Below are 14,440 nucleotides of genomic sequence, written 5' to 3'. Positions count from 1 at the left end.
TTCCCCAAAATTCTTCAACTCATAATAATATGATCTGAAGGTCTTCTGGGCTAGGGCAGTTTGGGGGTCCAGATGAGGTGACATGTATAATTTTTGGTCTTATAGCCTCTACCTGCAGGATAGCAGACCTTCAGACTCATCCTTATATCAGGTAGGATTCTTTAGATTTTAAAATAAGGAGATGAGAAAAGGGAGAAGGAGAACGAGGGAGGATGCTCTAATTACTTAAATGAACAGCTAAGAGATATTGGCAAGAATGTCTGTGATGACATCTCTGAGGGACCCAGTGAATCTTCCTTGCCTGAAGTGTGAAGCAAGGGGAAACAAGGAGAAATAATGCAAGTAATTGAAAATAGGAGGGCCTTTGTTGCTGGTAAGAACTAGGTTGGGAGATGTGCCTTATTTTTGCAGGCACGTGCACTTTCTGATACCAGACTCCAGAATTAGACTCACACCTCCAGCATCAGCAACATTGGACCAGAGCTGGTCTCTTCCCAGAGAGATTCCTCTCCCAGAATTGGCACGGAAAACGTGGGCGCCTGTGAGAGGAGGAGGACATGGGTATAACGCCCTGTTTATTCTTCCCAAACAGACCCATCTGATGAATTCCTGCAGGAGGGGAATGATCGAGGGCAGAGTGAAACCAGGAATGCTGCATTAAAGTGGTGTCCTTTTCATGGATGTCACATTAGCAGTGAGGAATAAGCATCCTTCACCCACCAGCTTGATTCAGTGTTTCAAATAATGTCATCAGGCTCAGCTCTCCCCTCGACTTCCTCCATGTGGTCTCAAGACGGTGCTAGCAGTTCACTGGGTCACATCTGCCCTCGTTCACATCAAGTAGGGAAAGGACGAGCCCATCCGCAAGAGTTCGGGCAAAAGCCTTGGGGTTTAATATCGCAGGGGAATCCCAGGGACTCTGGAGAACACACCGGCACACACAGCATCCATCGACCGGCAGAGAGAGGGAGCTGGGACATTTATCCCCAGTTACTGGCTGCAGGACAGCTCCTGTGGGGCATTAATTCCCTGGAACCTCTGGCCTGGGGTGGCTCGAGGGCAGAGCAAACAGCCAGAGGTGACAGGGCACAGGTGCTGGAATCTGGAGCTGGTGTGCACAGAAGGATGAGATGTGAGAGGACACGGGCAGAACACCAAAGGGACAGGTGAATCGTGAGCTGACAGCGGCCACCCACGTCCCCACCAGCTGGAGAAGGCTGGAGCTTTGAAAGAACAATGTTTTTCAACTTCTACTCTCCCTATGAAAGTTCCGGAGTCCTCAGGACCCCATTTCAGGTGGGACCCAGGTGAGAGTTCCCTCCGCCAACTGTCTGGGAAAATGCTAACCTACAATTTCTTCATCTTTAAACGAGAATGACAGTACCTATTTCTTGGAAGAGTTGCAAAAATTAATGATGATAATGCTTGTAAGTTGCTTAACACAATGCCTAACACAAAGCAGATATTCAAACAGACAGGGATTCGTAAGAATACGGGCACCAGCAGTATAATTTAATATTAACCAGCCATGCAGCTCTCTTCCGGCACTTTGGTTGCTATGTCTGGAGGTGAGGGTGGGAGGGGAGAATAAAGGAAAGGTAGGACATTTGTGCTCATTGATTTTGGATTTCTCAGCCCAGTGGGTTTTTGAAACTTTTTTTTTATTTTGAAATGCAGATTCACAGGAAGTTGCAAAGCGTACAGAGCGGGCTCTTGTACCCTTCATCTAGCTTCCCGCCATGGTTACATCTTTTGTAATTACAGAAAAATATCACAAGCAGGAAACTGACGCCGTACAGTGTATATGTGTGTCATTTTGTCATATGTGTTGATTTGTGTGTCCGCCACCACGAAGACATTCTGCACTAAGCCCTCTGTAGTCACACCTTTCCTTCACCATCTCAAACTCCCAGCAACCACTCACTTCTCCATCTTTATTACTGTGGCAATTCAAACATGTTGTGTAAATAGAATCATACGGTGTGTGCCCTTTGGAGACTGGTCACAATGCCCTTGGGATCTATCCAAGTTGTTTCATGCATCAGTAGTGTGTGCCTCTTAATTGCTTAGTGGCATTCCACAGCATCCTTAGTACCACAGTTACCTATTTACCCATTGTAGGTGTGTTAGTTGTTTTCAAGTTTGGGGCTATTACAAATGAAGCTTCTACGTACAAGCCTGGAAGGTTCACGTGTGGACCTAAGTTTTCGTTTCTCTAGGTTAAATGCCCAGGAATGCAATTGCTGACTTGTACGCTAAAGTATATTTTAGGATTTTTTTTTTAAAGAAACTGTCAAACTTCTTCAGAGTAGATGTATCGTAATGTTCGCCTCTATCCCTGGTGATAGTCTTTGCCCTGAGGTCAACTTCATCTGATATTAATATAGGCTCTCCTGCTTTCAATTAATGTTCGCATAATATAACCTTCACTTTTTTACTTCCAACCTACCTGTATTGTTATATCTAAAGTAAGTTTCTTGTAGACAGCAGACAGTTGGGTCACTTTTTTAATCCACTCTATCACTATCTGTCTTTTAAGTGGCTTGTTTAGACAATTTACATGTGGTTTGTACATACCATGCATGACATTATTAACATGTCAGGGCTTACGTCTATTTTACTATCTGTTCTCCGTTCTCTCTGCTTTTTTTTTTTTTTTTTTTTGCGGTACGTGGGCCTCTCACTGTTGTGGCCTCTCCCGTTGCGGAGCACAGGCTCCAGACGCGCAGGCTCAGTGGCCACGGCTCACAGGCCCAGCCGCTCAGCGGCACGTGGGATCCTCCCGGACCGGGGCACGAACCCGTGTCCCCTGCATCGGCAGGCGGACTCTCAACCACTGTGCCATCAGGGAAGCCCTCTGCTTTTTATTTGTGTTTTCTTTATTCTTCCTGTGAGTTTCTTGAACACTTTTTTAAGAATTCCCCTTGCACGGATCTATACTGTTTTTGAGTGTATCTCTGCATAGCCTTTTTAGTGGTTGCCTAGATATTACATTATGTATATATAATTTGGTCTACTGGTGTCAGTATTCTACCAGTTTGAGAGAAAGTTTACCTTCCTTTACATTCCATTTCTAGAAGTTCAGCCAACAGGCCAGCCTCGGCTGGGATGTTAGGATCTGGACAGAGTTTCCTTTGGAGGCTCCTGGCCTGTGACGTGGAGATAAGCTGCCCCTTTATAGGGTTGTCAAGTGAGGTAGTGAGGGCAGCAGGCAGCACCAGGCCCCCGGGCAGCCCCCAGTGACGTCAGATTTGCAAAACCAGATGCTTCCAGCTTCCCTCGTTTTTGCACAAGAATTTTACCACCTTTAACCCTTCACCTCCATCCTCTGCTCTGCCTCAGGCCCCTCTGGCAAATGTGAGTTTCTGGTTTGTGTGTTTACTCTTCCCCCTCAGGAAACACTCTCTCGAGTTGCCAGTGTGACTGATGGTGGGACTGCTCCCTGGGGAGGAGGCCAGCTGGTCTGGGGGCGCATCTCAGCCCACAGCCACTCCCTGGGTGTGGTCCAGGCCACACCTTCTCTGCTTGACTGTGAGTCACATGACGGAAGACACCGTGGGCCCCACTCCACCAGCAGTGAGCCCGTGAGCGGCTGGAGAGCTCTGTCAGGAAGACCATCCCACGGCCAGCCCAAGACACAGGGTCCTCGGAAAGGCCTGCTTGCAAAGGCGGCCTTGGCTGGAGTCTGGGAACTAGGACGGTAAACCATTCCCGATATAAAACTTGCCCTAAGTGATAAGAGGGCCTCACTAGGTCTGCAATGTTTATACAAACAATGGGATTTATGCTGGCACCTGCTTTCTTTCCAGAAATCTGAAATTTCGGTACATGCAGGGCAGAGGCTGCCTATGTGAGCAGCTCCAGTGAAATCCTGGGGCACTGTGTCCCTGGGGAGTTTCCCCGGCACACACTTTGTCTAATTCCTGGAGGAATGAGGCATGTCCTGTGTGGCTGCCCCCGGAGGGGACCCTGGTTTCAGGGACTTCTCCCCACGAGCCTCTTCCCTTGGCTAATTTGGTCCTGTATCCTTCACTGTAAAATTCACAGCCCTGAGTATGACTGTACACCTGCCAGGTCCTGGGAATCCTCCTAGTGAGTTCCTGAGCCAGAGGGTGGGCGTGGGGACCCCTGACACACTCACAAAGACAGGTGTCAGTCACAGAGTTGTACGTGCGTGGGACAGAACCTGGGCTCTCCAAGCTCAGGCCAGAGTCAAGATGTACCTGACTCGTGAAAAGCCTCAGAGATGTGGGCTGGAGGTAGAAACTAAGTGATGAGCTTCCCCCAAAGGACTAACAACCTTCTGCTCCAACCACATCGGCCGCCTAAAGACCATTGACTATGGGCATGAGTGTGTGAGTGCACACGTGTGAGGTTTGGGTGGCTGTGAGTGTGCATGCACGTGTGAGCGTGTTCCGAGATCCTGATGAGGGATTCAAGGGCCTTTCAGATTCTACAGTGCAAAGCACACAGCATGACCGTCCAACGTTTCTTCAAGGACCTTTGCACATATGCACCTAGGCATCCAGACAGGAGTTGTTCCACAGCTGGTAATGGTTCATCCAGGGCACAGTATATACCAGAAAATCACAAATGAAACTCTGTGGAAGGAGAAAGAAAACGGACAATCAGCTTTCAGGGAAATATTTTTTTTGAAGGCAACAAAAATTCCTGCCTCCACCACCAGCCCCTGCCTGGCGAGTCTGGACCCAGGCTGACACGTGGGCAAGGCCAGATCTACTCACTGGCACATGCTGGGGGTGAGAGGGTCAGCCAAGCCGGCACAGGAATGTCACCCTGGGCCCCCCCGCCCAGTCCTCCTGCACCTGCCAGCTTGCAGGAGGTGCTGCTAGGAGGGACCAGAAGGAGGACATAGGTTGGAAGGCAAGGAGGTGACTGGACAACCCACATGGACCCAGCGGTGCAGCCCAGACAGAACAAGGTCCCTGAGGAAGGTAAAGCCGCTTCCATCTAAGGGTCTGGGAGTGTGTCAGGTTGGTGAGGTGTCCAGCAGCCGTGAGGCCTGGTGCCAGGGCTGTGCCAGTGCAGGGTGGGGAGACACCCAGTCAGAGGGCTTCCCTTCCCCCTCTCCCAGCCCCAGGCACCACCGGTGGCATCAGGCAGCCCTGGGGCTGCGTCCTCACTCTGTCCCAGCCACACGGCTGCCAGCTTCCGACATCCTGTCCATGTTTCCTTGTAAAACGTTTATTCCCCCCTTGACCGGAGCGCCTTCTCAGACAGCTGCCGGCACACACCTTCTGCAGCTTCTTCTTGCTCTGAATGGGGCACCAGGAGTTGTTCGTGCTGTTCCTCTTGCACTTGGTCCGGCTAATTTTCACGGTGACTAGGTATTCCACACCTGTCGTCAGGTACCAAGAAGCAAAGGCTATTAGATTTGTTTGTTTGTTTTTGAAATATTTATTTTGGCTGCGCCAGGTCTTAGTTGTGGCAGATGGGATCTTTAGTTGTGTCATGTGGACTCAGTTGCGGTATGCACACGGGATCTAGTTCCCTGACCAGGGATTGAACCTGGGACCCCTGCATTGGGAGTGCAGAGTCTTACCTACCGACAACCAGGGAAGTCCCAAAGGGCTGTTAGTTTTGACTCCAAGCATTGCTGATGCTCCCCAGGAGGAGCTGGGTTGTAGAGTGAAGTCCCAGGAGCCTCTGTCCCCATTCCCTCCTCCTCTCCTTGCTGGAGGATGCTCAGTGGTCCCCGGTCAGCGCCCAGCATGTGCAGAGCCCGGTCCCTGCTCTGCACCGGCTCCACTGCTGCAGCCACAGGTGGCTTCTCACCTGTCTCCCTTGCATCCTTGGGACCAGGGAGGCAGCTTGGCCCCATCGTACCCCCTAGTCTGCAGAAGGGTCCTCAAAATGCATGGATGGAGCCTCATTAGTTCCCTGGGCTCTGCCTCTGTCCTCTTCCTCCCTCCCCGCTGCCTTGTCCCAAAGTCAGTGGTCAAACCAGTGAGAAGGCTGGGCACTCTCTGGGGTGGCCCCCGGGAGGACAGCCCCCCAGAAAACCTCAGGGCAGAGCAGCAGGGGAAGGGGCCTGGGGCAGGACCACCGCCCTGGTCCCAGCAGCCACTGGAAGGACCTCAGGATGCAGGGCTTCTGGCTCTCCATCGAAGGACGGCTGTATCCAGCTTGCAGGCCTGGTGCCCAGAGGTTTCACACTGACCCTCAGCACACCCCGCATGCGTGAAGAAATTAAAACACTGGTGGCAAAGTTAACTAACATTTCAGAGTGCACAGTGTTTTCTTATTCAGTCTTAGCCTCGTTAGTTAAATAATAATAGGAATAATCATGATGATACAAATGTTCTCACAGGTGCCGCTTCACTCTTATTCTGCCCACTTTGCAGGTCAGGAAACTGAGGCCTGGAGAGTATGGATGGTGCTTGACCAAGACTCCACGATCAGGAGGAGCTGGGTGTCAAACCCAGAAGGGGGACCAGGAGCCCAGCAGAGACGGCCACCGCATCCCCTCCCTGCCCTCTGTGAAGTACAGACGGACACAATCACGTGGCAGCAGGCGATCGTCACCCAGCTACCCAGGGGTGCACTCGCTCTGTCCTCTGATCCAGCTGTATGACATCAAAAGTTTGCTTATAAACAATGATTTCTGTTAACTGTTAGTGAAAACGGACCAACTCCACATGACTGGCCTCCTTGGGTTCCAGCTTCACCCCAAAGACTGATGGGGGAGAAAATGCCAACTTGGGCAGAATTTGGTGGATGACCGCCACCTTGTGGCCATGTCACCTCAATGTCCTTGGCGCCACGAGCCGCCGTCTTGCAGCAAGAGTGTGTGACTCAGGCAGACAGGCTGCTGTCCACGCCCTGTGAGACCCCTTAGTGTCACACTAGCACTGCCCGCCTACCCTGCCCCACCGTGGCTGGTTTCTGTGTTCCTGTCGTCCCTCTCTCTGGCCAGAACCCTTTTCTCCTAGTCAGTTTTTTTTCCAAATCCAGTTAATTGAACAAAGATGCATTATTGCCTCTTTCCTAACTCATATAGTTTACTATCTAACCTTGAGGGCAGGTTGGACCAACAAAAGTGTTTTTTCAACAACTTTTCTTTCCTCTGTTATCCTTCAATTGATGTATTTCAGAGAAACTTTATATGTAAAACAAAATGAGAGATGACGTGTACCTCCAGGTTCCTATAGGACCCTGCTAGAGGTCCTCTGTGTCATTCCAGCTTCCTGAAGGACACGGCTAGAACATCGAGACTCAGAGTTTACAACCCTGGACGTGGAAAAACTATCGCTGAGGGGAACATACAGAGAACACTTAAGTTTTGCCAAATGAGAGGAATAATAAAGGAGACGAGACCATCCTCCTTTGCTGTCCTTCTGGCAAATTTCTGAATGAAAGCGATTCTTCCCTCGGAAGAGCAGCTGAGGAGCTCGGGGACATTTCTGTTCAAATGAGAGTAACCTCGGTGCTCAGGCGGCTCTGGGTCTGAACGACCCTGCTCCAGGAAGGTGCCCCCTGGTCTTCTCTGGGAGGCACACCTGTGCCCACGAGGCCCTGCTCACCCGCTCTCACCTGCACCTGGCTTCGGAGCAGCTGGTCCATGCGGAACAGGTAGGAGTCATCGCTGTTGTTGTTGTACGTCTCCATGAAGAAGGCGACGGTGGAGTTCACGTTCTTTGGGCTCGTGGACTCCTGGAAGCCGCTCCACTGTTGCAATTGACCCAGCCTGGCCACCAGGGCCAGGGCCGCCAGCAGCAGCAGAGGGTTCCCCCAGGGTCCAGCTCCCATCTCTGTGGCCTCAGAAGCCTCCTCTCCACTGGGCCTTCCAGGTAGAAAGGTGCCAGCCTCGTCCACTCACCCTCTCTCCCCGCAGCCGTCGCCACGCAGGCTTCCCCAGGAGATGCCCGCCTGCCATAAAACAGAGACTGAGGCCCCAACCCCTTCCTTCAGGTCCTGCCCATGACTTGACCAGAGGACCAGCCGGGGAAGTCTTCCCGCGCAGCTGCCCAACCTGCCGTCAGCTCGTTCACCTTTCTTGCCCCTTGGGTTCTTCAGTGATTGAGGCAAGTGTGCTTTCTAAACACCCACCAAGGCTGGCAAGACCCTCTCGTTACCTTCACACCCAGTGAGGACAAAAGCCCCCAGAACAGACCCCACAGGCAAGAAGAGCTGGTGTATCAGACAGAGAAGGCCCATTTGTGGGACTCGGGCAAGGCCATGGAGAAGGTAATGTTTGAACTGGGATGCAAGGAATCAGGGACACTGAACAGGATACATTCCACATTACCTACAGTGGGTTCCAGCCGTCCAGCCCGGCCATCCACTATTCCGTACTTCCTCTAGACACTGGATCTCTGCCACCCACTCGCCACAGAGTTCAGCCTGCTGGATCCCACTGTGCCTGCACCCCAGCACTAGCTCTTACCATCTTGGTGTGGGAAACAAAGACATAGTAGGGGAGAAATGGGTTTTTCCTACACAGGTGGAAAGCTGAGTTTTTCCTTTATACCGTTTTTCCCCTTTCCCGTAGAAACGTCTCAAATCTGTCTCATCTTGGTCTCAAATCTGTCTCATCTTTCTCCTATAAGAACATCAGTCTTGGGGCTTCCCTGGTGGCACAGTGGTTAAGAATCCACCTGCCAATGCAGGGGACACAGGTTCGAGCCCTGGTCCGGAAAGATCCCACCTGCCACGGAGCAACCAAGCCTGCGTGCCACAACTACGGAGCCCGCGCTCTAGAGCCCGTGAGCCACAACGACTGAGCCTGCCTGCCACAACTACTGAAGCCCATGCGCCTGGAGCCTGTGCTCTGCAATGAGAGAAGCCACTGCAATGAGAAGCTCATGCACCACAACGAAGAGTAGCCCCCGCTCGCCACAACTAGAGAAAGCCCGCACAGCAATGAAGACCCAATGCAGCCATAAATAAATAAATAAATAATATATATATAAAAAAAAGAACATCAGTCTTATATAATCTCATCTTAACATCCTTCACTTCATTAGCTCTGTAAAGACTCTGTATCCAGGTCCGTTCCCGTTCACAGGTACTAGGGGTCAGGACATGGCCATATATTTGGGGGGTAACACACTTCTACCCACTGAAGCGCCCGTGGTATAAGAAGAAAATTGAGAGCACAGGGTCATGTGTATTCGTTTCTGTGCCTACTATAACACAGCGCCACCAACTTGATGCCTTAAAATTATTGGGCTTCCCTGGTGGCGCAGTGGTTGGGGGTCCGCCTGCTGATGCAGGGGATGCGGGTTCGTGCCCCGGTCCGGGAGGATCCCACATGCCGCAGAGCGGCTGGGCCCGTGAGCCATGGCCGCTGGGCCTGCGCGTCCGGAGCCTGTGCTCCGCAACGGGAGAAGCCGCGGCAGTTAGAGGCCCGGGTACCGCAAAAAAAATAGAAACAACAACAACATCAAAAAAACTATAGAAGTGTATTCTCTTGCAGTTCTGGAGGCCAGAAGTCTGAAGTCATTTTCACTGGACCAGAATCAAGGTGCTGGCGGGGCCCGTCCTCTCCCAGAGACTCCAGGGGAGGATCTGTTCCCTGGCTCCTCCAGCTTCTGGGGGCTGCCAGCGTCCTTGGCTCGTGGCCTCATCACACCAATCTCTGCCCCTGTGGTCACGTGGCCTCCCTGCTCCTGTCTGCCTCCCTCTTAATGAGGATAGAGGGGAGACACTCAGAGCCTGACTGGAGAATCCAGGATGTCTGCCCACCTCAAGATCTGGAACTTCATCACTTCTGCAAAGTCCTTCTTTACCATTTAAGATTATGTTCACAGGTTCCTGGGGTTAGGATGTGAATATCTTGTGGAGGGACGTTATTTAGCCTATCACACTATGACTAGGGGAAAACCGGAGGCTGCTTATATCCATGGAACAAGGGAAGGACAGGGGCCCTGGTCACGTCCCAGGAAAGGGAGAAGGGGAATGAACACATCCGAGGAAACAGGAGGAAATGGGAGGAAATAGGACGCCCCATCAGTTCTATACCTAAGGGAGAAGTAGGAGTCCCGGTCATGCCTGTGGAATGAGGAAAAAGCAGGGCTACGGTTCTCCCCAGGAGCAGGGAGGCAGCAGGGCATGATCACGGACTAAGGGGGAAATGGCATCCTGGTCCCGTCCGTGGAAAGGGAAGAATAGCGGCTGGATGACATCCATGGGGCAAAGATGAATCCGGCAGCAGTGCCACGTCCATGAATCAGAGGGAAAATACAGAGGACGGATTGTTTCCATAGTTGAGGGGGAGACTGGGGCCTTGGTCATGTCCACGGTAGAAGGGGAAACAGGGGCTTGGTTAAGATCATGGAATAAGGGGAAATAGCTAGAACACGCTGCGGGGGAAGGCAACAACTTAATGTCCATAAAATAAGGGGAAACCGTGGGCCTGTCATGTCCATGAAACACGGTGGGAATAGGGGCCTCTGTCCACAAATTAAGAGAAAAATATTGAGACTGATAAAATCCATAGAAAGGGAGAGTATGAGGCCTGATTGCTTCGTGGAGTCATGGGACAGTGGAGCCCTTGGTGTCCAGCAGTGAGAAGAAAAGAGAAGACACGGCTATGTCCGGGGAATACGGGGGAACCCACGGCCTGGGCAAGTCCATGAAGTCAGAGGAAGTGGCCCGATCACATCCATCAACAGGGCAAACAGGGAACCTGGGCATACCCATGGGATTAGGAAAAGGAGGGTCTCTGGACGTTTCTACGGGAAAGGGGAAAAACGGTATAAAGGAAAAACTCAGCTTTCCACCTGTGTAGGAAAAACCCATTTCTCCCCTACTATGTCTTTGTTTCCCATGAATATCCTTTATTACTCCCACTAAACACACCTTCTGACACTTCTGGTTCCCAAATAGGTGGGTGTTTTCCCCACAATAAGCAACTCCCTGTGACACTGGCTGGATGTCCTACAATTCAACTCCATTCCGACACCATCTACCTGGAGACGGCATCAGACCCCACAGGGTAAGCGTTCAGGCCTGCAAGATGCCTCCCGCCCCACACTTCTAGGACAACCGCAAGTCCAGGTCGTCACCTGTGCTTCTGACTGACCGGCTGGAGATCGGAGGTCACCATGACCCCCTCGTCGGGTTCGATTAATTTGCTAGTGAGGCTTACAGAGCTCAGGGAACCATTTACGTAGGTTTACCAGTTTATTATAAAAGGATATGTTAAAGGATACAGACACCATCCAGATGCAAGAGACACGTGGGGCAGGTGTGTGCAGAGGGGCACGGAGCTTCCACGCCCCACCCAGGCTCCACTCTCCCAGCACCTCCTTGTGTGCACCAAGCCCGATAGTCTCTGTATCCCATACTTTCAGGATTTCATGGCAGCTTCATCATGTAGGCATGATCGAACTCCTCAGTCCTTCTCCCTTCTCAAAAGAAAGCAGAGGTAGGGCTAAAAATCCCAAGCTTCCAGTCATGGCCTGATCTTTCTGGTGACCAGCTTCCATCCAGAAGCCACCCAGAGTCACATCATTAGAACAGAAGACACCCCCGTCACCCAGGAAGTTACGGGGTTCAAGGAGCCCTGTGCCAGGAACCAGGGGCAGACACCAGTATGTATATTTTCTATTATCCCACAATAGGGAACTTGGTTATGTCCATGAAATAACTAACAGGGCGCTAGAGGCCCTGGCTCCGTATCTGGCCCAATCATGTCCACAGAACAAGGGGAAAATACAGGACGTATTTATTTCCATGGAATAATAGGAAAATATGCTGCCTGGTTACAGCCAAGGGGTAAGAGGAAAATAGGGAGCCTGACTATTTCCATGGAATAAGGGTACACTTGTTGGTTATGTTCATGAAAAGTGAAAAATGGGAACCCTGTTCTTGTCAATAGAAGAAGGGGAAAATATGGCCTAGTTATAGCATGGAACCATAGCAAATATGGGGCCTGTGTATGTCCATGGAACGAGGGGTGGGAAGGAGGGAACGCAAAGGGGCGTGAGGAACCTTTGGGGGGTAGATGTGTTCATTTTTATGGATTGTACAGACGATCTCATGGGAGATTCGTATGTCAAAGCTCATCAAAGTGTGAGTTTAAATATGTGAGTTCATTGTATGTCAATTATACCTCAAAAGAGCAGTTTGGATGGATGGATGAGTGGGTGGGTGGAGAGGTGGATGGAGGGACAGATGGATGGATGAACAGATGGATGGACGGATGCATGGACAAATGCATGAATGAGTAAGTGGACAGGTGGATGGAAGGACAGGTGGATGAATGGACAGATGGATGGATAGAAGGATGGACGGACAGTTGGGTGGATGGAGGGATGGATGGATGAATGGATGGATGGATGGATGAGTGAGTGAGTGGACAGGTGGATGGATAGATGGATGAAGGGTGTGCAGGAATAAGCACAGAGCTCCCTGTGGAACAGACACAGACTGGAGTCCCCCTCCTGCCACCACCCCTTTTCCTGACTGGTACCCGGGCCACTGAGTGGAAAAGGGCTGCCCCTGCAGAGCCTTGCGGGGGCAAGGATGAGAAGAGTGAGGTCTGCACCTTGACCCCTTCCACCTGCCTGGACCCAGGCTACCTTCTCGTCTGCTGCCACGCCACCCAGAGGAAGACAACAGTTGGTTCTTAAGAAAGAGGAAGCATCTTTCCCCAGAGTCCAACAAACCTGACCTCCTGACTCACAGGCTGAACCTGGTAGCAGAGCCATGGCTGCACCAGTCACGGGGGCAAGAGGATGGGATTCATCTCAGGTGAGCCCTTGGCTGGTTGTGTGTGGGTCAGGTAGCAGGGATCCAAGGGGGGCCCCTCTGTGAGCTGCACAACTTCCTGGTTTTGCTGTTGCCAACCAGGCTTGGGATTTCTTTATCAGCTGCTCCCAGGGGCAAATAAGCAGGAAATGAAACAGCCTTAGCACTCAGCAGAAAGGCTCTGCTTGTGAGGCTGAGGTCTGGAGACAGGAGTTTCCTGGCTATGGCTTTTAACCCACTCCCTGGTCCTACCTTGGTCATTGCTGTGTCCCCCACCCCTGCTGCCCTCGTCCCATGAAGTTCCCAGGGCCTGCACAGATCACCCTGGTCAAAACCTCTGCTCGTCATGTTACACTCTGACTAGACATCTGAAGTGGGGTGGCATTGCTCCCCAAAGTGTGGGGGGACCTGGAGGTCATGTAGCAGGTGGGAACCCATGCCCTAGGGTGCCCGGCATGCTCCAGGACAGGTAGCCAGGTAGAGCATCCCCTGCCCAGCCAGGCTGGGTCCAGACATCCGGGCTGGTCAGTGGTCAGTCTGGTCTCACTGTGTGTCCTGGGCTGCTGTGAAGGGGGCCGCTGCCCAGCAGGGGCCGAGGTGGGGCAGCCTCGCCACTGTGGCTCGGCCATTGCTTTACCTCCTGAGTCTCTTTCCGGGCCTGGAAAATCGGTGTCATAGGAAGCTGACTGTGAAAGTTAAATGATAAAAGGTACAGAAGTGCCTGGGGCAGGGCTTCAGCTGTTTTAATAAGAAGGAGGAGGTGAGGCAGGTGGACTGGCCCTGGGCTCCTGGCCATTCCCTCCCTCCATCCCTCTGCCACTGCCGGCCTGGGCCTGGGACACGGGTCACAGTGTCACGCTCTCTTAGGGACCTGCGTCTGCTCCCAAGCCTCTTCTCTATCTGCGGGAACAACTGAGCCCTTGCAAACAGCAGGCTGGCTTCCTCTGGGCTCTTCTCTCCACTGTCTTTCCGTTTTGTTTTGTTTGTGTTTGTGTTTGATAAGCTCCTCCTTTTCCCCTAAATAGTCCTGATCCGGCCTGGCTGCTGACCTGGATGTAACCCAGGCAAGATGCCAATCTATTTGAGGCTCACCCTGCCACCAGAAACCCTTCAAAGAGAGCCCAGCAAGGAGCAGCCCCGGGATGGAGGGGTGGCTGCCCCGCACGCTCCCGGCGGAGGCTGCAGGGGGACACTGCCGGCCGCCAGCGGCAGCCCTGATCCCTGCGCTGTAGCAGAAGGACGTGGCTGACCCTGGCTAGAGAGCCCTGCTGGTCCCGGGGAGCAGGCCAGCAGCAGAAAGCCAGCCGTGACGGGGCAGAGCTCCAGATGGCTCGGAGCTCACACCGCCTCCAAAGGCCCAGCGGACATCTGCTTTTTCCAGACTAGGACGCCTGAGAAACCATGGGACTCAGAAGGTCACAGGGGCTGGCATTCTGTCTCCATGGGACTTCTACGTGGGGACCGAGGGTGGCGGGTTTGTCACACGCCGTTGTCCTTTGTCACATTGCTTTTCTGCAGACGGTGTCCATAATCCTGCAATGTTGGTTTACCAGTTCCTAACAGGCTACTCCACTTAAACAGCCATCAGGCCCCGTCCTGAAAGCAAAGAAAGGGCACCCAGGCCCCGCAGGCCTCTGGCTGCTTCCCTGCTGCCTTTCTGGTTTTCTATGAACAAACCACTGTCCTCCTCAGGCAATGAGCAGCAAAAGCTGAAGAGGACCCA

At 52.3% G+C, this 14,440-nt stretch overlaps 1 protein-coding gene across 1 annotated transcript; it reads right to left on the bottom strand.

Moving 5' to 3' along the window:
• Nucleotides 1–4,517: 4,517 nt before the first annotated feature.
• CSTL1 (cystatin like 1) lies at nucleotides 4,518–7,770 on the bottom strand. Its single transcript, XM_067705150.1, has 3 exons — nucleotides 7,545–7,770; nucleotides 5,256–5,359; nucleotides 4,518–4,601 (listed from the first exon to the last, which is right to left on the bottom strand). The coding sequence occupies exons 1-3, from the start codon at nucleotides 7,768–7,770 to the stop codon at nucleotides 4,518–4,520; spliced, it is 414 nt and encodes a 137-aa protein (XP_067561251.1).
• Between the last annotated feature and the right edge of the window lie 6,670 nt (nucleotides 7,771–14,440).

This window comes from Pseudorca crassidens, chromosome 15 (assembly GCF_039906515.1).
Source record: "Pseudorca crassidens isolate mPseCra1 chromosome 15, mPseCra1.hap1, whole genome shotgun sequence".
NCBI lineage: Eukaryota > Metazoa > Chordata > Mammalia > Artiodactyla > Delphinidae > Pseudorca > Pseudorca crassidens.
Note: the sequence above shows the minus strand (reverse complement) of the source record. Positions and strands in the feature narration are given on the sequence as shown.